Source organism: Cetorhinus maximus, chromosome 7 (genome assembly GCF_964194155.1).
Source record: "Cetorhinus maximus chromosome 7, sCetMax3.hap1.1, whole genome shotgun sequence".
NCBI lineage: Eukaryota > Metazoa > Chordata > Chondrichthyes > Lamniformes > Cetorhinidae > Cetorhinus > Cetorhinus maximus.
In genome coordinates this window covers 57,117,786-57,143,200 of record NC_135885.1, presented here as the reverse complement: position 1 = coordinate 57,143,200, position 25,415 = coordinate 57,117,786, and the positions used below count along the sequence as shown (strand labels likewise).

The 25,415-nt window shown below is 42.7% G+C and overlaps 1 protein-coding gene across 2 annotated transcripts in view; it reads left to right on the top strand.

Moving 5' to 3' along the window:
* Positions 1-25,415, top strand: part of dync2h1 (dynein cytoplasmic 2 heavy chain 1) — a 766,235-nt gene that overhangs the window by 488,502 nt on the left and 252,318 nt on the right. For both annotated transcript variants that reach the window (XM_078545532.1, XM_078545531.1), the window contains exon 76: positions 1,513-1,585. In XM_078545532.1, the coding sequence (XP_078401658.1) occupies positions 1,513-1,585 (73 nt within the window). The remainder of the gene's footprint in view (positions 1-1,512; positions 1,586-25,415) is intronic.

The following is a 25,415-nucleotide window of genomic DNA, read 5'->3' as shown; positions in this document are numbered from 1 at the left end:
GAATGGTGCCTTCATTAATCCCACATATTAATCGGTCTCTTAACATGTCGTTGATCGACGCCCCGAACTCACAGTGCTCTGTCAGTTTTTTTAAGGCTGCTACATAGCAAGCGACTATCTCTCCAGGGGCATGACACCTCAAATTAACTTTAAAACACTGTGTTGTTACCGAGGTTTTTGGCTGAAAGTGGCTTTTCACAAGGTTTACCAACCCATCAAAGCTCTTGGAATCTGGGGCTTTGGGTGCTGTTAGACTATGAATTAGGCCGCATGTTTTACTGCCACATGTCAATAAGAGGACCGCCTGCCTCTTCTCCTCCCCCGATATGTCGTTGGCCAAAAAGAAGAGCCAATGTGACCAGTCATCGGTGGTCTGATCAAACGGTTCAATATAGCCAAACTCTGGCATACTGGAGGGAGATAACTTTGACGACTATGGTGAGGCTGTACTTACAGTCGGCCTGCAAGGCACGGCTGATTCACTTCAGTGGAATTTTCTCAGCTTTCCTTGATGTCATCGGCTGGTCATGTTTTGCCTAGTCGCCAGTTATGTTCCTTCTGTCGGGCGACTTTGCTCGCAAACATGGTTGCACGCCTATCTAGCTACCAGTGGGTGAGTTGGCAAACAATATACTGCAGACACTGAGACCAATATAAGATGAAGCACATGCTGTTTATTTACACAAGTAACAGAACATTAACACAATGTGTGCTTCTCCAACCAGACCCTATTCTAAACTACTGATTAACATTGTAGCCTGGGCTACACAGCCATTGGGTAATACAGTCATGGGGTCAACCTGCTCATATTCTCTCAAAGATGTATTGCACCTCAGATTACCACAATCCAGATTCTGGAATTTTTTATAGGGTTCCTTAACATTTGGAGATAGAGTGAATTGACTTGTGGGTTGTTTGATTTAGAATGTTGTTCATTGTTTTATAATGTTATGGTTTGTCTCTGCTGCTGTGGTGGAATCTGTCACAACTGTCAAATTGTGAGCAGACTTTTCAGAGCAGGTTGTTGAATGTGGATCAGCCTGAAGCCTCCTCAGTAAGATGTAAGCTCTTAATAAAAAGATTTATTTTTTCAGCTTTATAGTTGCAGAGCATCCACAAGGCAGGGAAAAGACTCGAGGAAGAGCTGCTTAATTGTAATATTGTTAACACAGTGTGGCAGGGGCATGCACGCTACTGAATGCTCTCTTCACTTGTTCTAACTGTGTTTATAGCCGAATTTCACCATTTGATTTCCTTTACAGACAATCAAAGAAATAAAAAGTAGACACTGGGGTAGTTTGGGTCTGACTGAAAACTAAATTATACTCAAGGGAGGTTTTTTTTTCAGCAGACAGGGAATTTAGCTGGTGGAAAGCAATGTCATAGCTTTGCACATAGCTAACAATGCTGTTTACTGTTCTTACAAGTTGTTATGAGATTTGTTAACACAGATAACTTTCTCTCAAAACTTTGGTACACATCATCAACTATTTATTTTTCCCCCCTTCAAAGGTTCTGATTGTTCAGGCAATAAGACCAGACAGACTTCAAAGTGCAATGGCTCTTTTTGCATCCAAAGCCCTTGGTAAGTGCAATGTTTACTTGAAAGCTTTTGGCAGTAGTGTCATTTATTTTCAGTTTAGATTGGTTCTGGTTTGAGCCCAAGCTTTTACATACTCTTTTGATATGAGTACCTCATCTGTGTGGAATTTTCTTGTTATCTCTATATGCAGAGACTTACATTTTGAGAACCCTGTGAGTTGTATTCCAATTGCTTCTCAGTATGAGGTCAGCATAGTACTCTGGGTTTTTTCTGTTGCCAAGATGTATGTTGTTTATGTTTCAAGTAATATTTTCCTGCCTCATATGCTCAGAATATTTCCGAGGGCAATTCAGATCAATGTCTAGTATTTTATTGACCCTTTTGAGGCTTTGCTAGACAACAAAAATAAATACTAGAATGTTTCCAGATAATATAAATAAAATGGAAATCAAAAAACATTTTTAAAATTGACCATGGCATTAATATGATCACATCTGGAATGTCATTCCAAGTTTGATTGCCTACTTCAAAAGGGCCATGTTGTTGGAGCGGGTTCAAATATCAAGATTAACGGATACCTTTTGAGGATTGATCTATGAAGAATAATTGTGTAAACTTGAATTTTTCTCTTTTGAGAACAGAAAACTAAGTTCGTTTCTAAGATTATAAAGGTATTAAGCTGGAAACAGATACTTTAGGGCTGATTTTAACTGGGTGGGCAAGTTCTGTCTGGGGACTCCTCACAAGCTTCTTGAACCATTCATTTCCCCTTCATTAACTTACCTGACTATTTTAAGCACCCACACCAGGCAAGTAAGTTACTAATTAAAAGTTACACTCTGATGACATCATTCTTACCCTACTGCACATTAATCCTCAATCACAGATGCCCCACTCAGTCTCGAAACCACCACCACAACCTAGTGGCATTGGTATCTTGAGAGCTCCAGAAGTGCAAGAGAGGATCTCTTTCTGCCTGCTCTGCCGTCCTAACCTGGCCTGGCCTATATGTGACTCCAGACCCACCAAAATGTGGTTGACTCTTAACTGTCCTCTTAGCTGTTCAGTTCAAGGGCAATTAGGGATGGGCAACAATGCCGGCTTTGCCAGCAATGCCAACATTCCATGAAAGAATAAAGAAAATGCAATCAAAGTCAAGGAACAACTAGGATCCTCCTAGAGCACACAATAGGTCTATTGGAACAGTTGCTTGGTACTACCAAAATTGAATATTGCTGAAAAGAGAGACATTCTACTGCAGCTTTCCATCTTGCACTCATCAAACAATCACAACAGTTTATAGAATAGGGGAAAAATCTACTGATTGGTTGGCAAGACAACTTTGATTGGCAGAGGCATTGCCATGGAGAAAGCAACAGGAAACTTTAGGCTCCCAAGCTCCCGGGTAATTCAAAAAAGGCTCAAGGCTTGAACATATTACTTTAGTTTGCAGAGAATGGCTTCTTGTGTATAAATGTGTTGCTTCTAGCAAGCATAAATGAGCTACATTATGAGATCGACTGATTACCTTAAGTCGCTGTTAGTTGACCTCTTAGTGCAGCCTGGATTGTTCAGAAATCACGGAATCACATCTAACAGTCGATGTTTTGTTTTGGGTTTTGCAAGTGTGGGCTGGTTGGGTACAGTCTATACTCTCCCTATTGTGAACAATCGAAGGAACATGCTGTTTGATTCAATCAGCCAATCGTTGGACGTATGGCCTATGTACCTGACATCGCACAGGCACTGAAATTCACGCACGACATTGCCACTGCACTTTCAAACCTGAAAAGTGCCCAGTCTCTCTCAAATTGCCCTGCTAAGGCCAAAGTATCTCAAAAATTTGAACAACAGATGAAGCAAGCCATTTCATTCTGTTACTATGCTGTAGTTACGCGAGTGGTGTTCTCCACTAACAGGATGCTGCCGTCAGTCTATAAAGATGTTCTGCCTACCGCACAGTTGAGCAAAGTCATTTATGAATTTTAGTGTCGGCGTGGTGTCAGGTAAATAGGCCACACGCATTAAAAGATTTCATCGGGAGGCAGAGGCAAAATTGAGGCATCGGGGATAGCAAACAAACCTCCAAGCAACTCATCTATCCAATCCCCTCGAACACCACCTGACCTGCATGTGGCGGAGTCTGTAGATTACATATTGGACTTATGTCATCTCAGAACCCATCGAACCTGAGTAGAAGCAAGTCACTCTCTATCCCGAGGGCGTACCTAAGAAGGTGGAACCTGATTCCATAAATAATTTGAAAAAGGAGTTGATTAGCTGCTTGAGAATGAGGAACTTACAGGGTTATGGATGAAAAGCAGGGTTGTGGGCCTAAGCATAACCATTCTTAATAAGTGCCAACAGGAGCTCAATGGGCTGAATGACTACTTTCTGCGCTGTAAGTTTCAATTATTCTATTGGGAGGACTTTCCCCTCGTTGGGTAGGTGTGGCGGGTGGGCCTGAGAGCGGCCACGCAATGGTCTGCCGCCCGCGATTGGGCCCCGACCACGATTTCCAGCCAGCGTGAACCATGTGCTGAAACGCTTAGTGCTGCCTGGGTGGGGGGAGCCAGCGGAAGTCAGCACATGCGCGCGGGTGCACTCATAGAGAGCTCCCTGAAGGCACAGAGCTGCCTCAGGGAGCTGAAGATTTTTCACATGAAAATTAAGGTTTAAAAAAAATAGGAAAACATGTCCCCTCATGTGACTCTGTTTACTTTATTTTTAATTAATATCGGAAACCTCATCCTGCCCGTAGATGAGGTTTCTTCAAAAATCCAAAGGCCGCTTGGCCTATTCGCCCGCCCGCCAACCGTAAGATGGAAGCGCTGCCGACTCTGGTGTGCGCCTGCTGACTGAAACATTGTGCGAGTGTGCAATGCTGTCAGGACGCCCGCCCAACGTCATCGCACGCCCGCAGGCCGAGCTGAAATTTCAGCCCCGTAATTCTAACTTGTTGCTGTTTGTGTGTTCTTGCTATATATGAAACGCCTACCTAACCGCAATCATTTTGTAAAAAGCTCTAAATATTTTGTGACTGATAAGCGATATAAATGTAAGTCTTTATTTACTTTTTTATGTTTTATTAAGTCAGTGTGTATGCTTCTCTGATATTATTAACCTCAGGATCTGCACCTGCATTTTAAGAATGAAAAAAAAATCTCCTGGTGATGAAGGATTACTGCATTACTTTGCAAAGTATCCAGGAGACAGCTGTGTTGAGTAACTTAAATGGGTTAGATATATGAGGATCCAATAAATCTGCAATGGCTGAAGCTTCAATAGGCCTAGGATTCTGAGAGGGGTGATGCTTAACCCTGCTAAGCATCTGATGATTTTTGCCACAGAGGGACACCATTGTGTAAAGCAGACTGAACCATTCATATGCTTGCAATAGAACCAGAGAAACTGAGAGTAGGTTTTCCAATTCTACAGACTGGTATGGTTCCCACAGGGGCAAGGATCAATTAACACAATGCATGTGGCACTCAAAGCCCAACATGACTATTTTCTTATTTTCATGACAAGTAAGACTTCCATTTGATTAATATGTAGCTAGTGTTTAATTCCAGTCACCGTATCCAATAAATGCAAGCCTGATACCCAGAAAGCTGTCATCACACTTTCATCTTGTGACTATCCATGATACCAATTATGAAAACTCAGATGCCATTTCTTGGGATGCTTGATTGATGAGTTCTATCATCAGCAGTCAGTTTATTCTGCAATAAAGCCTCTGTAGATAGGGGACAGCAGATATGGTGAGACCCATGTCAGTATACGGCGCATCAAGAACTAACTAGAGCCGGGCTGAAGTATTGTATTATATTAACTGCCTAGATCCCTTAAATAAAGCCCAGTGAAAGTCTCCAGAACTTTTGTAGCTTGCAGTGTGCTACGTAATGTAGTGAGGAAAGGATTTTTCCTTCTGGAAGCTGAAGGCGATGATAATGAAAGTGAAATGGACCACCCTCACATCCCCACAGCATGAGGAAGATGCACAGGGATGGGAAAATGTGGATCACAACCTCCTGCAGCTACAGAAAAGAGGAAACAACTCTTAGTCCAATTCTTTCTCTGAATAAGGGCTGATATTTCATGCTTGCCTGTTTTCCTTCCCCCCTTCATCCTTATCAAATTCTTCACCTTCAGACTTCTTACGCTTTCTTTCATAAGAGAGGTTTTTGACAGTGAAGACTGTGAAAAATACAGAAGCAATTTAGTGAAAATGGTTGCATAAGTTCATACTGTAATGAAAATGCCATTCTATAGAGATTGCTAGCGGTGTCTTATTGCTGTATATAGTACAATGGAACCTGCTTGTAGTTGATTCACATGCAGTTAAACTCACAGTGAAAAAAATTCCACTGTCAAGTACTTTTCAATGTGAAATTCAACATTCAATGTGCATAATAATCTTCCTTTATTTTGTTTAATAAAACTAATGGAAAGCATCTCCTTGTAAGTTAGGCTAAGCTGTAGATTTTATGAACTAACTCAGACAGCACAGACTTTGTGTGTTAGAAGTGCATTTGCAAAATTCAGGCATGTAAGTAAATTTTCCCATCACTTTCTTCCGATAGGGATAGAAAATGCTGTGTAGAGTGCATTGAACTCTTCCGCACCTGAATCTTGATATGCATCATGCGCCATGCAAAACTCTGCACCTGGAAAAACATGCTTTAGTCTTCAAAGTGTTAATTCCAGTTCAGCACCATGAAAATGTTACTGATTTATATTTTTATGATCGATGTATTTCATTTTAGATCAGCTCGCTATCTGAAGAATCAAAGTTAATAGCTCCTTCTTTAGTTAGTTTAGAGTTTCTTTGAATTATTATCAAGAATTTAATTTGAGCTAGTTATTTCATATAGCTAAAACCATCTACGCAGTGTGAAAAAAAAATTACCAGGTTAAGAAAATGTTAAAATGTGTTTCCAGCAACCTAGCTGAGAAGCTCAAGCAAGTAACACATTGATATCCTTATAATACATTAGTTACACTTCATTTAGAATACTGCATCCAGTTCCAGTCACACAGGCTGTGATTTTTCTCCCCAGGCAAATGAAAATGAATTTGCTGCTGACTCTGTTAGAAATTCCACAACTCAATATTTCCCTTTTTCTTTCAAAGGATGCACATAAAAAAAATTAACATATACATATATCTGGGATATTTTAACACACATTTTAACTGCATTTCATACACCTATATGGAGAACACAGATAGCAGCTGCTGTTGAACACTAAAGCAAAACGCTGCAGATGCTGGAAATCTGAAATAAATGCATAAAATGCTGGAAATACTCAGCAGATCTGGCAGCAGCAGTAGACAGAGAAGTAGGACTGATTTTCGGCCCTCACCGGTTTCATCCCACCTCTAGGCCACTTTTGCAGAGGTAGGATCCTGGCTTGCAGGGCATGCAGTGGGGAGCTGACCAGGCTCATTCAAAGCTTAATTATGGCATGTTAAAGGAGGGGCAATTTAAGTGCATGGACTCAGCTGGTTTCCAGGCAGGCCAAGAAGCCCTCCTTGCATGCCTGGTGCTGGACCAGCGACAGGTTGCACTGTAGAAGGGCTCCCCCCACTCCCCAACATTGGCTGCTGACTCTTTTTTAATCAAAGGTTTAGAAAAGTTGTAGAGAGGGTGCCTCCATTTTCATTGCATCCTGCTGCTCTTCTCAAACTGGAAGATCTCTGGCTCTCCAGCTTCCAGGGCTTAATTGGATGGAGAACCTGGCTTCATGCTAATTATGGGATGCCTCATAAAAATCTCAATAAGTGACTGTATCCTGCCCCGGAGGGAAAATCCAGCCAATGAAATTTTTTGTTTCAGGTTGATGACCTTTTCTGTCAGAACTAGCAAAAATTAAAGATGGTAACAGACCTTGCTTAGGAAGAACAAAAGAGAAGTATATTACCTAAATGGTGAGAGATTGCAGAGCTCTGAGTTGCAGAGGGATCTAGGTGCCTTAGTGCATGAATCACAAAAAGCTAGTATGCAGATACAGAAAGTTATTCGGAAAGCTAATAGAATGCTATCATTTATTGTGAGGGGAGTTGAATACAAAAGTAGGGAGGTTATGCTTCAGTTATACAGAGCACTCGTGAGACCACATCTGGAGTACTGTGTACAGTATTGGTCACTTTATTTAAGGAAGGATGTAACTGCGTTGGAAGCAGTTCAGAGAAGGTTTACCAGACTAATATCTGGAATGGATGGGTTGTCTTATGAGGAAAGGTTCGACAGGCTAGACTTGTATCTGCTGGAGTTTAGAAGAGTAAGAGGCAATTTGAAACATATCAGATCCTGAGGGTTCTTGACAGGGTGGATGTGGAGAAGATGCTTCCTCTTGTGGGAGAATCTAGAACTAGGGTCCACTCTTTAAAAATAAAGGGTCGCTCATTTAAAATGGAGATGAGGTGAAATTTTTTCTGAGAGTCGTGAGTCTTTGGAACTCTGTTCCTGAAAAGGCGGTGGAAGCAGAGTCTTTGAATAATTTTTGAGCAGAGGTGGATAGATTCTTGGTAAGCAAGGGGGTGATAGGTTATCAGGTGTAGGCGGGACGCAGATTTGAGGCTACTATCAGATCAGCAATGTTCTTATTAAATTGTGGAGCAGGCTTGATGGGCCGAATGGCCTACTCCTGCTCCTTATTACTATGTTCATATAAAATCTGACCTTTTTCCAATTCTGACAAAAAGGCCATTGACCTGAAACTTTAACTTTGTTTCTCTCCCCACTGATGCTGCCTGATCTAAGTATTTCTAGCATTTCTGTTTTTATGAAGAAGAGTCAAAGGGACTCAAACGTTAACTCTGTTTTTCTCTCCACAGATGCTTGCTGTCAGACGTGCTGAGTTTTTCCAGCATTTTTTGTTTTTGTTTCTGATTTCCAGCATTCGTAGTATTTTTCCTTTAACTTCTGTTTTTATTCCTGTTAAACATGCATCTTTGGACTAAGTCCCTTCATTAAAAAAATTCAAATGGTTAAAACCTGTATTGCTGCAGACTGAACTCAGATCCTAGTCATGGCTTCAGCAGAGAATGACAAAAAAATGAATAAGACTTTCATCTGTATTGCACCTTTCACTACCTCAGGACATCCCAAAGTGCTTTACAGTTAGTGAAGTACTTTAAGTGTAGTGTTATGTCAATAAGACATTAAAATAAATCAAAACTGTGTGTATCAAAACTTTATTCCTTTTTGCTATTTTAAAATGGGCTTTTGCTGAACCACATGATGGCTGCTACATGTCAGATGTGTCTCAAGATTGGCCATCTGTTCTGTAAATTTCCAACAGAGATTATAAGATTACAAGAAGAAAAGAGCTCCACTCTCATCCTTGTGGAATTTCACACCCCATTGTAAGGTCATGGTATAATCACGAAACTAGACAACCAACAGACAAACTGACTACCCCCAGCCAGGGCGATAACAAAGACAGAGGCATCAAAATTCATTATACCTGAATATTTGCTTAAAAACCACAATTTCACTCCTAAGGAAAACAATGGATTTTGGCCAGAAGCAGAGAAACTGCTTGTGAGGCTGCAATTCACTCATTAATGGGCCAGGTCACATGACTCCATGCTTCTAGCCTTTTGAACTGTTTTAATATTGCATTTCTAGCCTCATGACTCTGAGTTCCCCTTTTCTATCCCCCCTTACTGTGCATGTGTGCGTGCGTGCATGCGTGCGTAGTTGTGAACAATCGCCTGGGTTTGAATATGAAATAAGCTAACCTTCTGAAGTAATCATAATGAGAGTTTGCTGCATATTACCTATAAAATTGGACCAGATAAACTGAGGGCTTGAGGAAACATGCCACAGCCTACTTTAAAAATAATTTTAAAATTTATTGACAGGCAGGGAGAGGATAACAAAGTTCAGTTTCTCTCTCTCTCCTGCCTGTAACAGTAGTCACTGGTGCAATATAGAAAACGTAGCAGCTAATTTGCACATTGTAAGCTCCCACAAATATCTATGTGATAATGGCTGAAAATCTGGGGAAGAAATTAATTTATATAGTGCTGATTGTGGCCAGTTTGACGTTCTTCAATGGTATCAATGACAAATGTAATGCATGTAGCAGCCCATAATGCTGCCTGTCCCAGGAAATCAATGTAAGTCTGCACAGTGTGAACAAATTTCTCCCTCTCTGTTTTTGTGATGTTGATTGAAGGATAAATGGTGTCTCTGATTCTGGGGATAAATCCCTCTGTACAAAGCATGCATAGATTTAAGCCAGGATTTTTCGCTTCCGTTTACTGCAGGCATCATAGCAGGCGGAAGGTGAAAATACCGGGAGATTGCAAAAATCAGTTTCACGTCGTCGTAAAACCTGTTTGCAATCGTCCACTCCACCTGTCAATGTCAGGCTGTGTTTCCCACTGCTAAATGTTGGGAAGCTAATTTAAATACATTAGAATCTCATTATAAGCCCTGCTAGCCAGAACCACCCTCCCATGCTGGTCACGAGCTCACGTCAGTGTGATTGCATGCTGATGTTTTTCAGAATGGTACATAAGTGACGTGTACCTGGCAGCCTGCACTTCGCTCTGGACTTTGAGATTTGTTTGCTTACCTTGTTTCGGACAGCACTCGCGATCATCAGCATCAGGTTTCGCTGGCAGCAAAACACTGCTTTCAAGGGGGCTTATGGGTAAGTCTCTACTTACCAGACCAGCGGTAAATCGGGGTGGCTTTTCAATGACTGCAGGGCTAGGGCTTGCTTGGGGAAGGGGGATATCCCAGGGGGTGTGTGGGGGCACATGTTGATTTGTGCAAGTGGCCTCAAGATGGTGAGGGCTATGGAGGCAGCCTCCAGAGGAGATGAGGCCAGATGAAAATGTGAGGGGGTGTGTGAAAGAGTGATGGTGATGTCCCTTGAGCTGACAGTGAGTGAGATGCCAGTGAATGTGTGATGGCCTTGTGAATTTTTTTAATCATTCACAGAGTGTGGGTGTTGCTGGCAAGGCCAGCATTTAATGCCCATCCCTAACTGCCCTTGAGAAGGTGGTGGTGAGCTGCCTTCTTGAACCGCTGCAGTCCATGTGTTGTGAGTTCCAGGATTTTGACCCAGCGACCATGAAAGAACAGCAATATATTTCCAAGTCAGGATAGCAGGTGGCATGGAGGGGAACATCCAGCTGGTAGTGTTCCCATGTGTCTGCTGCTCTTGTCCTTCTAAATAGTGATGGTTGTGGGTTTGGAAGGTGCTACCTAAGGAGCCTGGGTGAGATCCTGCATGCACCATGTAGATTGTACATATTGCTGCTACTGTGCGTCAGTGGTGTAGGGAATGAATGTTTGTGGATGGTGTCAATCAAGTAAGCTGCTTTGAACTGGGTAGTGTAAAGCTTCTTGAGTGTTGTTGGAGCTACACTCATCCAGGCAAGTAAGGAGTATTTCATCACATTCCTGACTTGTGCTTTGTAGATGGTGGAGAGGCTTATGGGAGTCAGGAGGTGAGTTACTCACCACAGGATTTCTAGCTTCTGACCTGCTCTTATAGCCACAGTATTTATATGGCTAGCCTAGTTCAGTTTCTGGTCAATGGTAACCCCCAGGATGTTCATCATGGGGGATTCAGCAATTGAATGTCAAGGCTAGTTTCTCTCTTGTTGGAGATGGCCATTGCCTGGCACTTGTGTGGCGTGAATATTTCTTGCCACTTGTCAGCTGCATTTGGACACGGACTGCATCAGCATCTGACGAGTCACGGATGGTGATGAACATTGTGCAATCATCAGCGAACATCCCCACTTCTGACCTCATGATGGAAGGAAGGTCATTAGTGAAGCAGCTGAAGGTGGCTGGGCCTATGGCACTGCCCTGAGGAACTCCTGCAGTGATGTCATGAGACTGAGATGATTGACCTCCAACAACCACAACCTTCTTCCTTTGTGCTATGTATGACTTCAACCAGTGGAGATTTTTCCCTCTGATTCCTATTGACTCCAATTTTGCTAGGGCTCCTTGATGCCACACTCGGTCAAATGCTGCTTTGATGTGAAGAACAGTCGCTTTCGCCTCTCCTCTGGAGTTCAGCTCTTTTGTCCATGTTTGAACCAAGGCTGTAATGAGGTCAGGAGCTGAGTGGCCCTGACAGAATCCAAACTGAACATCAGTGAGCAGGCTATTGCTAAGCAAGTACCACTTGATAGCACTATTGATGACCCCTTCCATCATTTTACGGAGTGTGAGAGTTTAAAGTGGTGAGATGGTTGCATTGCCCTGGCAGCATAGATGAGATCATTCATCTTCTTTCTGCACTTGGTGGCCAACCTCTTCTGTGCAGCACTGTCACTCACCACCACTGCCACCGTCTCCCAAGCTGGAGTGGTGAGATTGTTGGACCTCCTGCGGCCAAAGTTGGGGGGGGGGGTGGGGTAGAGCACATCATGGCGGGCCTCCAAAAGGCATTCCAGGGAGGGGTCACTGAACTGTTCCTGGGGCTGAATCTTCTGGTCGGCGTGCGGGGGTTGGGCCAGGCATGCCGACGTGTCAAATGACGCGCGATGACATCGGGCGTGCGTCCCGACATCATCGCGCGTCATTTCAATTGGCATGGGCGCGCCAGAGGCGGCTGCGCACCCAATGAATTGTCAACGGCCTATTAAGGCCATTAAAAAAATAATTAAACTTGTTAAGAACGCTGCACATCCAACCTTAAGGTTGGCCCACGGGTGGGATGAGGTTTCCTGAAGATTTTATAAAATAAGTAAATAAATTTTCCTGACTTCACAAGCATGTCCCAGCTCATGTGACACTGTCACATCAGAGGGCATGTTTAAATAAATTTTTACCTTATTTATTAAAAAAGTTTTCTAATCCATTCAGTCTCCCTGAGGCAGCCCCGTGCCTCAGGGAGATTACTGTGCTCTTTTGCGCGCATGCACAAAAGAGCGCAGGACCCTCCTCTTCCCCCCCCCCCCCAACCCGCATAGGTAGCGCTAATGCTATTGGCCGTGCGTATTGCTGGGCGAGCCTTAATTGGCCCACCCGTGTAATATGGCAGCACGCAGCCAATTGTGGGTGGCGATCAGCTCCACACCCGCTCCCGCCCAGTCCACCCGCCATAGGAAAATTCTCCCCGTGGACTTCGGGGCCATGTCTCCATTGGAGCAGTCCTGGGCAGCAAGTATTGAGAATTGTGTGCCCGGCTGCGGTTTTGATATTCTACCCAGATTGAGAAAACGCTGAGGTAACAGCATGGCGGAAGATTCAGAGGCCACCCGCCAGCAACACGGCATCTTTCCTGTGGCTGCATAATTAATGAGGTGGGAAGTGGATGATACATGCAAAAACCCACCCTTGTGGCTGGGCGAGGAAACATAATTTTTCTCGTCCGGCACTGCACTTAGTGCAATTCAGGGAAAATTTTCCCTTTAATCTCAAGTTTTCTGAACCTACTAAACTTAATTTAGCACTTTCATTAGAGAAAAGGAAACAAAGAGCAACCCCAAAATCATAAACCCACAGCATATGTTGAGTTACTTTGCTATCTGAATAGCAAGGATCTTTCCAAGCATCATCTTTTCCACAATGTTACATGCTGCCTGAAAATGTGTTTTCAGTTATTCTTGACTATAGCCCATATTTCACATGTATACTCTGTGGAATGATAGATTTTTGGATATCTTCCAGAATGTTACCCAATGTTTTATACTGCTGTAATTCCTAGTTTGCACAGTCGGCTGTTTCAAATATGTGTGACTCATTAATTTTTCGTGTGTTGTTTATTGTTTTCTTCCAGTTTCATAGCTTTGTATTTGCCAGGCTATATTTTTCAGCAAACGTCATAGTAATTTGACATCCCTGTATGATTAAAAGAAAGAATAAATCTGGGAGATGGGATAGTGCCCTAAAGCAAAAAATGAAGCTGAAATGACGTGCATGTTCATCAGAACTTCAAGAGTGCGTTACAACTTTGAATGCCTCCTCAGACTCAGTCAACAAACAATTTTCTTATCATTGCTGAGATTTTCCATTTGAGCTATCTGTCAAAGTTCATATCTTCCATTTCCATTGCTATGTAAATGACTCAGAAATGGGATGCTTAATATTGCAATACTAGATTTGACTTGCCTCATAGAGGGAATGGATTTGACTGAGAAATAAATTACTGGCCCAAAATTGCTGTGGTAGACACTTAGATTTGCCCTTGCCTGATTACTGCGAATGTTATTTTGTCCTACAAGTTACTGGCAGTGTGAGAATGAAACAGCATGGTGCTGTTTATAGGGTACCTCGGCTCTGAGTGGACAAGGCAAGCAACTGTGCACCTCTTAATCAGTCAGATTGAAGGATGTGAAATGAACAATGCAAGGTCTGAACAAGGAGCTGTGAAGTTACTGAATTCATTATGAAATGAGGTGCAGAAAGAAAAATAAAGAGAGGGAAATAAAGATTCATGTATGTACATCGTAGTATAAACCTTTCACTTTTCATGTTCCCTGTGTCTGATTGTTCCTGGTGTACAGTTTATGTGTACGCTCTGGATTTTTATGTCCCTATCCAGTTTTGAACTACTCCTCTCCCATCTGTCTCATTGTGATTGCTGTTCTCATCCCAATATAGTTTAAATGATTCTCAACAGCTGCCTCAATATTGTTTGCAAGTCCTTATTCCCACTTGGCTGAGCTGTAGCCCATTCTCTTTGTACCAATCCTTTTTGTTCTGAAAATGCTTTCAGTTATTTATAAAGTTAGTATTGCTACTTTCCACCGTGTTACCAGTCACTTATTCAGCATCCTCAATTTTCTTAGTGAATTCCCCTCATTTCTGAAGCACCAGATGCATCCTATATCTCTCAGCTTAGAAGCATTTTTTGTGTATCGCCTGCTATCTCATTGTAGGACTTTGCTATGTGCAGATTGGGTGTTCCGTTTGGCTACAAAACAACAGTATAACTTATTAGCTTTAACCGAACTAAATAACTTGTTAGCTTTAAAGAACTTCGCAATGTCCTTAGAATTTAAAAGATCTTGTAGTTAGCAGTTGGTAAAATGTTTTTCTGTACAATTGGATTATCTGAATACAAAAGTAGGATGCCATGTAGTTGTGCCAATATTTTAACTTCTATTACTTCATGGTGGCTGTGTTCCTCCAGTGTAAAACAAGTAAATTGTTTACGATATTTGTTCTTAATTTATAATGTAAGTTACTAACTGCAAGCTCAATGATAAGGGCAAAGCATGTGCTTTTTATTTCACACCAGGAATTATTGTTTGATTTACTTTGATCTCTTTTCTGAAGACCCCTTAAAAATATGATTAAATTATATTAAAGAATGACTGTGGTTGATAGCGAGGAAGAAAGATGTAAAATGCAGGAAGATATCAATGGACTGGTTAAGTGGGCAGAAAAGTGTCAAATGGAATTCAGCCTGGGGAAATATAAGCTAATGAATTTGAGGAAGGCAAACTTGGCAGGGCAATGCACAATTAATGGTCGAGAACTGTAAAGGAACAGAGTGACCTTGGAGTGCATGCCCACATCTATGAAGGTAGGAGGAGGCAGACAAAGTGTTGAGAAGGCATACATGATGCTTTCCTTTATTAGTCGAGGCATAGAATATAAAAGCAGGGAGGTTATGCTAGAACTATATAAAATACTAGTTAAGCGTACAGTTCTGGTCACCACAATGCAGGAAGAGTGTGATTGCATTAGAGAATGCGCAGAGGAGATTTACAAGGATGTTGCTGTACTAGAGACTTTTAGCCATGAGTAAACGTTGGGTGGACTGGGGTTTTTTTCTTCAGAAGAGAGGAGGCTGAGAGATGATTTAATTGAGGTTCCCAAAACTCTGAAGGGCCTAGAGAGAATGTACAGAAAGGAGCAATATCCATTAGCAGAGAGGTCAATAATCAGGCTGCATGGATTTAATGTAACTGGCAGAAGAAGTAGAAGGAATGTGAGGAGCAATTTTTTGACCCAGAGGGTGGTGGGTGCTTGAAACTCAGTGCTTGAAAGGGTGGTAAAGGCAGAAACCCTCCTTCATTTAAAAAGTACATAACATACACCTGAAATATCCTAACCTTCAAGACTACAGACCAAGAGCTGGAAAGAACATAAGAAATTGGAATGGGAGTAGACCATTCGGCCCCTCGAGCTTGTTCCGCCATTCAATAAGATCATGGCTGATCATCTTGTGTTTCGATTTCCACATTCCCATCCACCCCAATAACCTTTGATTCCCTTGCCTAACATAAACCTATCTACTCCTGCCTTAAAAATATTCAGTGACCCTGCTTCCACCGTCTTCTGAGGCAGAGAGTTCCAAAGTCGCACAACCTATGAGAGAAAAAAAATTTTTCCTCATCTCTGTCCTAAAAGGGCAACCCCTAATTTTAAAACAGTACCCCCGAGTTCTGGACTCACCCACAAGAGGAAACATCCTTTTGATGTCCACCTTGTCAAGGTCATTCAGGATCTTGTATACTTCAATCAAATCACCCCTCACTCTTCTAAACTCCAGTGGAAACAAGCCCAGTCTGTCCAACCTTCCCTCATAAGAGAGCCCACTTATTCCAGGCAGCAATCTAGTAAACCTGTTCTGAACCGTCTCCAATGGATTTGCATCCTTCCTTAAATAAGGAGACCAAAACTGCACACAGTATTCGAGGTGTGGTCTCACCAGTGCCCTGTGTAACTCCATTTAAGAAATACCCTGCTTTTTTGTTCTTCCTGCCAAATGAACAACTTCACATTTTCCCACATTAAACTCCATTTGCCAGATGTTTGCCCACTCACTCAGCCCTATCTATACTCCATCTGCAATCTCCTCATGTTCTCTTCGCAACATACTTTCCTACCTATTTTTGTGTCATCTGTAAATTTAGCGACCATGTCTTTGCTCCCCTCATCTAAGTTATTGATGTAAATCGTAAAAAGTTGAGGTCCCAGCACAGACCGCTGTGGGACTCCACTCATCACATCCTGCCAATCCGAAAAAGACCCATTTAGCATACTCTCTGCTTTCTGCCAGCCAGCCAATCTTCTATCCATGCTAATATGCTATCCCTACACCATGTGCTTTTATTTTCCATAATAACCTTTGATGTAGCACCTTATCAAATGTTTTCTGGGAATCCAAGTACAGTACGTCTACAGGCTCCCTTTTATCCACTGTGTATGTTACTTCTTCAAAAAACTCCAATAAGTTGGTTAAACATGATTTTCCTTTTACAAAACCATGCTGACTCTTCCCGATTGCTTTGAGCTCTTCTAAGTGCCCAGCTATAACCTCCTTAATGACCATTTCTAAAACTTCCCCACAACAGACGTCAAGCTAACTGGCCTGTAGTTTCCTGTTTTTTGCCTCCTTCCCTTCTTGATTAAAGGAGTTACCAGTATGATGGAATTTTCCTGAATCTAGCGAATTTTGGGAAATTAACATTAGCACATCGACTTCCTCATCAGCCACCTCTTTTTAAGACCCAAGGATATAGTCCATTGGTACCCGGAGATTTGCCAGCCTGCAGCTCCATCAGTTTGCTCAGTACTTTTTCCCTGGTGATTTCAATTTCACCAAGTTCCTCTCTCCCTTTCACCTCCTGATTTGCAGCTATTACTGGAATGTTTTTGTATCCTCCCTCTATAGTGAACATAGAAGCAAAATATTTGTTCATTTCTTCCACCATTTCCTTATTATCTACTATTAACTCCCCACTAAGACTCTATAGAGGACCAACACTCGCTTTACTTACTCTTTTCCTTTATAAATGCCTGTAGAAGCTCTTGCTATCCATTTTTACATTTCTAGCTAGCTTCCTCTCACACTCCAATTCCATTCTCCTGGTTAACCTTTTAGTCATTCTCTGCCTTTCTTTATATTCTGACCAATCATTTGTCCTGCCACTCATCTTTATGCAGTTGTATGCTTTTTCCTTAAGTTTGATGCTTTCCTTGACTTCTTTAGTTAACCAGAGGTCTTCCCCTTAGAATTTTTCTTTATAATAGGAATGTACTTATTCTGAATACTCTGAAATATCCACTTAAATGTCTGCCACTGCTTCTCTATTGATCTATCCCCTAGCCTAGCTTCCCAGTTCATTTCAGCTAGCTCAGCTTTCACCCCCACATAGTTGCCTTTATTTAAGTTTAAGATACTAGTCTTTCCACTCTTCTCCTTTTCAAACTGGATGTAAAATTCAATCATATTGTGGTCGCTGGTGCCTAGGAGTGCCTTTATTCTGAGGTTGTTAATTAATCCTGTCACATTACACAATACCAAGTCTAATACAACCTGCTCTCCAGTTGGTTCCAGAACATGCTGCTCTAAAAAACTAAGGAAGTAACATAGAAACAGAAAATGTTGCAAATACCCAGCAGGTCAGGCAGCATTTGTGGAGAGAGAAACAGAGCTAACGTTTTAGGTTGATGACCTTTCACCAGAACAGGATTCACCCATGTGGCAAGCTTCATCAGGGCATTAGGTGTCACATTGTTCGATAAGGTCACTAGCAGCAGCTGCATGTTTATTATCTTGTGGGATTTCACTTTCCTAACGTGCAACTGGTTTTCATCCACAAGAACTACCATCCTAGCAGCAGTCATGACTCTCTCATCCTGCATCAGTTCTCTGTGTTTTCTTTAATCCTATCACATTGTTAAGTTACAAACTATATATTTGATGACAGGGGATACCCACTCTGGATGGGACCCTTGACCTGGGCACAGCTGCAGAGCTGGCCTACAATGAGACCTATGTCACCATGAGAAAAATTATCAAATAGTTGATGTGCTCAAACCATGCTCCTGCTGCGTGAACCATTCTGAGGGAGCTTTGCAATACCTTCCTGAGCAGTTATCCAGATTTCTGCTTACCTGCTGCGTGCTCCAACACCATGAATCCTTATCACCACCATCTAATTACTTTCCTTCAGTCCAGCCTTAAGTGTCACTTCATTACAACATCAATCATCAAATCCAGAACAAAAGCAAGTTTATCTAACAACCCAACTTCATCTCTAACTAATAGTTAGCAGAAATAATTATAAATCGCACTTCAAGTCCTTAGTGCCCATCTTGTGTGTTCTTTAGCCTATCCTACAACATTTTTCTCCAGTGGCTACAGCTTGGGAGGTGGAAGGCAAATCATAATCAAGCAAGCTCCATTTCATGCTGTATCACAAAGTGAACTTTATTGGCACCCCACCCATATGCTGCATAAATTCTCTTCACTCATCAACCTGTCAAGTACTCACCAAAAGAATTGTCGGCAGAAATCTTACAACAATCAAGTTATTGCAATAAAAAATTAGAGCTTTCATGTTGGAGTGCCCAGGAAACATTGAAAAAAATGTTTTAAACATTGAAAAAAATATTGAAACAAACACAATGCAATCATCAGGCGCTTCCCACAAGTACGGAGTGTAATTGACTGTACTCATGTGGCCATTAGAACTGCTCGGGAACAGCCAGCTGCATTTGTAAATTGGAAGGGTTTCACTCCTTTAATGTTCAATCAGTCTGTGACCACCTGAAAAAAAATTATGCAGGTATATGCTTGTTTCCCAAGAGCTCTCAGGACTCATACATTTTACACAACTCAACACTACCAAAGCTATTTGAGGCCCCTGCCCAAATGCAAAGTTGGGTCCTGGGTGACGAGGGCTATCCCCTCAGAACATGGCTCATGATGCCAGTGTGTCATCCCCACAGCCCCGCAGAAGAGCATTTTAATGCTGCACAATGCTCAAAAAGGGCAATCACAGAGCATACCATAGGATAGCTCAAAATGCACTTGCAATTCCTTGACCCTCCACTGGAGCATTGCAATATGTGCCACAGAGGGTGTACAGAGTTACCATAATCTGCTCTGCATTGCACGACGTTGCATTGCAAAGGGGAGAGGAATTGTCATGCGAGGATATGGAGGAGCTACTCTCCTCCACAGATTGTCATGACAGAAAGGAATATGAGGAAGAGGATAGAGATATTGCAGCACCTCTGTAAGATGCCAGGGCCATGGAGAAACATGCCAGGGCTGACAGAGACAACCTCATCTTCAATCATTTTGCCCAGGAATGAGGCACTGACCTGTACATTGTACATTGGCTGAAAACCATTGCCTACTCTGAATGTGCATCCACCTCTACCGGCCTCCATCTGTCCTCTACTTCTTAGAAGGCCAAGGGCAGCAGACCTTTATCACACATGACAAAAAGAGATGACTGCCCCCCGAGGATACAGACCTCACACTGGCACATGAGTTAATGAATCCATTCTGACCAATCTATATGCTCCTTGCCCACAGTGAGAGGACCATGAGTCCATGAGCAGCACATCATTTCTCGCATTCATAAGTGACCTTGACCAATCTCCTTGGCACATCGTTTATGGGAAGGCCAGCAGGTGCTGCATGTTCAGCCAAGTCACATTGCCCTGAGAATACAAATCCAGCCACACACATTGCCATTTAAAAAAGATTGTCCTCTAATACACCACCATATTGTTGTCTACACAAGTCAGATGTCCCTTCGTCCCCTTCAATCGTCAACATGCCAATCATGAAGCGTGACAATGCAATATGCCCTCTGAATGAGGGTGTCACAAAAAATGCATGTGATGCACAGAATAATCATATGAACAAAATATTCTATTTCTATGTATATATCCACATATATATATGTGTAAAACATAAGTGCTTAAATTTACAGTGTCTCAACACCGTTGTGCCCTCAAAATGTCTTAATTTTCCGCATACGCCCACCACGCCTTGGTGCGACCTTGAAATTAGTAGCTGATGAGGAGGCAGGTTGCTGATGCTGATGCCCCATTGCATGTGATAACCTTGGCGGACGTCCTCTGGTGGTCCGAGGCCTTGAGTGCCCTGGCCTACTGGGACTCTCCTGCATGGAGCTCTCCTTGGCTTTGCTTGCTAGAGCTTTTGGGGTCACCAGCAGAGGGGATGAGGAGTGACCGCTCACCCTGAGAAGCTGCCACCAGAGCGGCTGACTGATGGTCCTCCTCTCTTTTAGTGTGTATGGCACCTCCCTGTATCCCTGAGGAGAAGGGGCACCTGGAAGGGGGGGTCCAGGTGACTTGTTCCCTACTCACCTAGCCACTACTGTACTGAGCCCATGGCCAGAGAGTGATGGAATACAGGTGTTTGCGCATATGGATTGCATGATAAAGCTGGCTCTCCATGGCAGTTGGCAATTTCTCCATGGAGGAAGCCATATGTGCTTATATGCCAGAGCCATGGCAGAATTCAAGCCCCGCATGGACTCCTCCACTGTCCATGCAAGGTTCCTCATAATCTCTGGCACCTCCACCAGATTTTCCCCTGCCTGTCTCTGTATCTCCAGAAGGCTTATTAGGGTCCAGACCAGAGGCCCATCATCAGCCTGGGGCTTAGCATCAGCCTGAACCCCGAAAATCCTCCTACTGCCAGAGATCTTGGCTGACACAGCCTCTCTCAGTTGCTGGGGCGTGTCCGTGAAATGATCACCTGCTTGTGCCCCTGATTCTATACATAACCCTCTGAGACTGAGTAACTGCACTGGTGGAGAATAAGGGAGTGGCAAATGGCGGTGCATTCTTTTGGAGTTCTTGGCCTTCATCATCAGTGGTGAAGTTGTTGCTTTCTTCTAGGAGCTTGGGCCTTCTCAGCCTATGGCAACGTCCTGCAGTGGAGAACAGGAAATGCATTAAGGAGAGGCTCATTCTATCAGGAAACCACAGTTTCCCACGTGTCTCTAATGTGCCGATGTCTCAACACCAGTTTTGAGGCATTCTCACTTTGATGGCTGTCTAATCCAGCCTCGCCATCTGCACTGGACCGGCTGCCCTGCCCGCAATTTCCACACATGGCATTAAACTCAGGTCGGCCACTCCTCATCCAGTCTTGGCCCTCTCTCTGGCATTGAAGGTCTCCTTCAGCATGACAAAGTGGAGGCTTAGTGGCATGTCAAAAGTCACCTAACTCCCTTGTCCCCATGCCACATAACTGGCCACACATTCTAACTGGCAGCCAATTACCTTATCATGAACAACCTTCACACAGTCTTGCCTCTTTTGCCATGTGACACTGATGATGACCACATATTTTCCAGCCTGGCCTCTCTCCCAACTTGTCAAACCCCATTGTTTGATAACCTGATGAGAGGCCTTTTGATGCAGCACCACATTGTCACTTGCTCTAGCTGATCGGAGGAGGTTGTTCATCCTCTTGTGGCACTGAACCCGTGTTCACGTCTAAACCAACAGCTGCTTACCTGCTCCGCGATCTCTGTCCAGGCTACTTGGTCAAGCGGGAAGGTTTTCTATTTCCGTAGGAGAGTTACTTCCTGAAAACTGTCAAGGGGGATAGAGGCTGTGAGGCTGTGGTGCCCACTTGTGGTCTCGCTGTCAGGAGCCATGCTCTTCTTATTAAATTCTGCCCCAGGTGGTTACAAGGTAATAAAGGTACCAATCAAACAAGGCTAGCACTCCCCTGAAAGTTATGTCAACATTGCCTGCTGAGCCAAATGCATTAGCCATTCTTGAAGATTAGCCAAGCATTCATAATGAGACTATCTGGCGACTGTATCAAAAAAAATAGACTCCACTGATGGCCAGACATATGTTTTTCCAGATGGCCTGGTAATAACCTGATCTATCTTTGAAGAGTTTTTTTTATGTCTATGTGTTTATTTACACAAGATTGTAAGTGATTTACACAAGGTATGAAGTGCATAATTGCGTTTTGTTATTGATACTATGAATATCTGTGAATGATTGACAGCTTTATGAGAAGGTAAGAGGTGAATATCTTTCAAAGGGAAAGTTGAATTGCTGTTTTGTCAGTTCCCGTCTCATGCCTAGGATTTCACCATGGTGCACGGTTCTTCTGAAGCGCTATGAACTACATCTGCTAACAGAATGGGCATGACTCCATCAATATTCTGAGAGGGAGGGCTTGAAATGCACAACCGCACGATGGAGCCAGCAAGGGTGGGAATGCTGCATGTGGGCTTGCTAGCTGCTCCCTTATCCCGTGCCAGTAAAAGTTACCAGAAATAGGAATGGGGGCAGGAATCCTGGAATCGTGTCCCACCATTTTTAAAGATCCTCTGACTCAGCTCGACTGAAAATTTGGGCTTTCGTGTCCTCCCCACAGCTTGCTTTCCTACTTATCTTTGTATCACTAACAAATTTAGCTATGAAACACATGATCCTTTCATGCAAGTCATTAACATAGATTGTAAATAGTTGAAGCTCCAGCATTGGTCCCTGTTGAACCCTACTAGTCAGTTTGCCAACCTGAAAGTGACCCATTTATCCCTGCTGTTTTCTGTTAGTTAGCCATCTTATATCCATTCTAATATATTACCCCCAACGCCATGCGACCATACAAACAAGGAGCAGGAGTAGTCCATTCAGCCCCCCGAGATTGCTTCACCATTTAATAAGGTCATAGCTGATCTGATAAAAACCTGAAATCTGCATCCCATCTACCCCCAATAACCTATTACCTTGCTTACCTAGAATCTATCCACCTCTGCCTTAAAAATATTCAAAGACTCTGCTTCCACCAACTTGTCAGCAAGAGAGTTCCAAAGACTCCTGAACCTCTGAGTGAAAGAAATTTGGCTCATCTCTGTTTTAAATGGGCGACTGCTTGTTTTTAAACAGTGACCCCTAGTTCTAATTCTCCTACAAGAGGAAACATCCTCTCCACATCCACTCTGTCAAGACCCCTCAGGATCTTGTATGTTTCAATCAAGTCGCCTCTTACTCTTCTAAACTTCAGCAGATACAAGCCTAGTCTGTCCAACCTTTCCTCATAAGACAACCCACCCGTTCCAAGTATGAGGCTGGTAAACCTTCTCTGAACTGCTTCCAACGTATTTACATCCTTCCTTAAATAAGGTGACCAATAATGTACACAGTACTCCAAATGTGGTCTCACCAATGCCCTGTACAACTGAAGCATAACCTCCCTACTGTTGTATTTAACTCCCCTCGCAATAAATGATAACATCCTAGCAGCTTTCCTAATTACTTGCTGTCTTGCATACTAGCCTTTTGTAACTCATGCACTAGGACACTGAGATCCCTCTGCACCTCAGAGCTCTGCAATCTCTCACCATTTAGATAATATGTTTCTTTTTTTTTCTGCCAAAATGAACAATTTCACATTTTCCCACAAACTCCATCTGCCAGATCTTTGCCCACTCACTTAACCCATCTATATCTGTTTGCAGCCTCCTTATGTCCTCTTCACAACTTACTTTCCAACCTGTTTTGTGTCATCAGCAAATTTGGCAACCATCCCTTCAATCTCTTCATCCAAGTCATTTATATAAATTGTAAACAGTTTGATTGTATTATGATGTTCTAAATGCCCTACTACCACTAGCATACTTATCAATTGCTAGCAAGTACATGAGACTTGTGGAGGTCTTGTGGTTGTGGTTAGGGCCCTGCCTCTGATTCAGAATTTCTGGGTTTGTCCCACCCCCAAGATTTGATGCCCAAGGAAGGTGTGTTCATAATGCAGCCAAACAGGTAGAGTATTAACCTGCAAATTATTCCAACATGTGCCAATTGCATGCGGTAAGAGTGGGTGCAATTCCTGGTTTGCCATGTGATTGAAAGAAAATTGGAGCCTCTGCCATCAAAATCCATAGTATTGGAATCCTATCTCTTTAAACTGGATTTTATATTTTAAAATATAGAAGGACATTGCAATATTTGGATATTGGAGGCTACCCAAAAGACTTTTTTAACAGGGTCATAAGTTCACCTTGGAACTGTCAACAAGCAGGCCTCTTCCAAACAATCATCTGAGCTATGTGGTACTTGAGAAGGAGTTGTTCATTTTGAACTGCAAAGTCATTTAATTAATGAGAAGCTCGAAGACAAAAAGGCAATCACATTGCAGAGGCAAACCTTAAGTTTGAATGTGTGGTTTTGCTTTCAGTCTTGTTGGGGAAAGGCTGAGAACTGACTAGCCCACTCTTCCTCCCTCTCTGCTTTGTGAAACTGTGTGTGGTTCTCAGCCTGTAGCCAGATAATCTTCAACTGAGTGTAGTTTGTCTGAATAATTTTGGACTCGCTTGCTGAGACAGGAGGAATTGGTCCAGCTATACTGTCCTCCATGCTGAAGCATCGTTGGTGAACTCCCAGACACCTACTGGGCCCAGCGGCATGAGGGAGCTTCAGACCGACAGCATCGAACTTCCGTGAACTTCAATTTTTTTTCCTTTCAAATAATTTTTTTTCCATCTGCCAGACTGCAGAGACTACCTGTGTGTCTTTTGTTTGTCTGTGTATGTGTGTCTGTGTGTGTGCTGGGGAAGTTTAAAAGCGTTAATTAGTTACACTTCCAGATTACAATGTGTGTCAACCATTTCTTGAAACTTGTTTGAAAGGAGTTTTGTTTTATCATGAATTATTCGTTCTAAGGTTTTTGAAAGAAGCCTGGTCAGAGTCTCCTTTCCCCTGGGTACTGGAAGAATAGGTAAACAATTGGCCATTTTGGTGAGAAAATTCAACATTTAAATTAATGGTACGGCCTGTGGAGTAGTGCAGCTGGTTAATTCGCTCACTCCTCCCATCCCATTCGTAACAGTAGATCCAGATTACAACATGCATGGAAAGAAGTGCATGTTGCCACAGCAACTCGACTTCCCGACTGACCTGTAACACACCACACTACATGAGACTTTCTGATTGTGACCTGCTTTTTTATATGAAAAGACAACTGGCCTTTACCTCACATTGGTTTTATTAAAAAAGTATGTTGGCTTGTCAGTGCCAGAAGTGGCATGTTATATTTCAACTTAACCTTGCAGATATACACATACAAATGATCAGGCAGCAGACAGCTCTATATCTATGCAGTATGTTATGATTTATCTATGGTGG